The 2,440-nt window shown below is 44.2% G+C and overlaps 1 protein-coding gene across 1 annotated transcript; it reads right to left on the minus strand.

The window, feature by feature from the left end:
• LOC119652183 lies at window positions 1–1,365 on the minus strand. The gene has a single exon (XM_038056126.1). It carries the CDS (start codon window positions 1,363–1,365, stop codon window positions 1–3), a length of 1,365 nt encoding a protein of 454 aa, XP_037912054.1.
• Between the last annotated feature and the right edge of the window lie 1,075 nt (window positions 1,366–2,440).

A 2,440-nucleotide genomic window follows, 5' to 3' on the forward strand; every position in this document is an offset into this window, starting at 1 on the left:
TCATAATTTTCGTATGTCAGCATCTAGCTGTTCGATGCTAACCATACTGATGGAAGGTTCTGCTTCTCGTGTTACTTGGTTGACAGGCCCGGACAAGATCCAACCGATTTTGATTTTTTGAGCCAAAACTTTGGTATGCTTTATCCGGATTACGCCATTTTCCAATAGATCGCCATAAACGTCAGCACCCAGGAGGACGTCCATCTTTCCCGGAATGTGATACGATGAGTCAGCTAAATCCTCCTGTCTCAACTCAGCTATCTTACATGGTGTCTTGGACTGGGGAATCTTGTCCGTTATATGTTTTACTACGACAAGAGATAAGTTGAAACATCTTGGCGACCATTTCCCTTTGCATTGAGCAGATATCGCTCTCTTGCTGCTCGTTGAATGACTCCCGATGTCGCTGATTGTCAGATTTGTCGCTCGACGTGGTAGCCGTAAGAGTTGCGCTGCAACATCACTGATGAACGAACGCTGGGACCCTTGATCGACCAATGCACGCAAAAGGATGAATGTGGCTTGGCTGTCCTTTACTAGAATCCTAGCCAATAGAACAGCCTTAATGTCGACGCCACTGTTGAAAGCATTCAGTGATGACACTTGTTGTTGTGGATTCGGCAAAGTTGAAGATGCAGCTCTATTCGACGATGCTTGGTGTAACATTGAGTTATGCTTTTTTCCACACATTTTGCACCTTTTGCGTGATGGGCAGTTCCTGGCTGCATGAGCCTCGTGCGAGAAATTGTAGCACAGCCGCAAAGATGCTACCAACTCTCGTCGTTTGGCTATGTCTGAGTTAAGAAATGTGTCGCATTGGGAAATTCGATGATCGCCCTGGCATACTCGGCAGACGGCTTCCGTTGCTTGTGCTGAGTGTGCTCCTACTTTCGCCGTCTTGCGTTGGGTAATCTGCACTGCTTCCAGTATTGTGAACCGTTGATGCAAGAAGGTCGTGAATTGTTCCAAAGTTTGTATCTCGTTCGAAAAACCAATAAATTTCTGCCATTCAGAATTACTTTCAGTGTCCAGTTTTTGTTGTAGGATGTAAACCATGATTAAGTCGACTAAATCTACTCCCAATGATTCAGTATTGGCACGGAATTGCTCGGTTGTGTCCAATATGCGCTTGATACATATCGCACTAGCTGGAGTGCTGGTCGGTAAACTCCATATGTCCTTCATGTAGGCATTCCCGATGGCCCTCTTGTTATCGTATCGTTCCTTCAATAACTTCCCTGCTGCCGCATAATTATTTTCTGTTAGAGTGAGGTGGCGTATCAATTGTTCTGCCTCGCCGTTGACCGACGCACGAAGATATTGAAGCTTTTGCACAACATTTAACTTGTTGTTGTCGTGCACCATGACCTTGAATAAGTCATGGAATGCTGCCCACTGAGTGTAGTCGCCGCCGTAGCTGGGTATTTTAATCCTTTCCAGCCTCACTACGTTTTCGCCTGCATCTGGAGCCTCTTGAACTGCTGGACGTTGACTGCTCTCCGCAGCTATGTAACCGGCAATGTTTTAACGGAATACCACCAAATATTCGCCCCAGCCATCCTCGACCTCCTCGTACTCTTTCATATATTGCGCAAGCAGTGCGGCATCCTGACCCCTCACGCCTTCACCCTGCCGTGTAAGGCTTCGCAGTTCGCCCATGCTCGCTTTAGCGTCTCCTCTCGAAATTGAAAATATTGTAGGTTGTATCGCGTCCTCGAATCCTTCTTGAAGTTCCGAATCAGACGAAGAACCTCCTCCAGATTGTGTCGTTGCTCGCTGACCACGTTTGTTGTGGATGCTGAACCTCCTTGCTCTGCCTGTCCCGGAGCCATTGTAGTATGCGGTAGTATCGACGACTAACTGGATGTGTAGGATATCTGAAACTATTGGCTCGACCAGATATCCAGCTCGAAGGACCATGTACAAACGGGCAGATAGCAATCCTTAAATTGGTATCTATATCAACAATTCTTAAATTGTTGATGGCTGCCGGGATAAGTATAATAATCCTCAAATTATTGCACACCGAAAGAAGCAAGAAGAAAATACACTGCTTTCCGCTTTGCTTTGGCTTCTGGCGCCTTTTATTCCTATTTCTTTGTTTTTATACAAAAAATCTTATAACTAAGCAATTTACAATTTACACATTTATGTTTACATGACCTATTAATTCATTTCTGGCACAAGCGCATGTTCAGCATTTTTTTTGAACTGCTATTATGTTGTAATAATTAATATTGTAATTGATTTGTGCGAAAATAGACCAATGTGTCGATGCACTTATTAATTTAGCTTAGTTATTTTTGTGTGATTCGAACAGCAGATAAAAGATAAAAGAGCCAAGGAGCAGAGGAGGTCAACGATGACACATTGAATGTCTCGGGCTTTTTACTGTTTGTCTTAGCATTCACGTAAAACTTCCATAGATTGGCTTTGGAAT

The sequence above is a fragment of the Hermetia illucens genome, chromosome 3, assembly GCF_905115235.1.
Source record: "Hermetia illucens chromosome 3, iHerIll2.2.curated.20191125, whole genome shotgun sequence".
NCBI lineage: Eukaryota > Metazoa > Arthropoda > Insecta > Diptera > Stratiomyidae > Hermetia > Hermetia illucens.

Bases quoted from the DNA above. Each gene is read 5' to 3' on its own strand.
- LOC119652183 (XM_038056126.1), bottom strand. From the start codon at position 1,365: ATGGTGCACGACAACAACAAGTTAAATGTTGTGCAAAAGCTTCAATAT.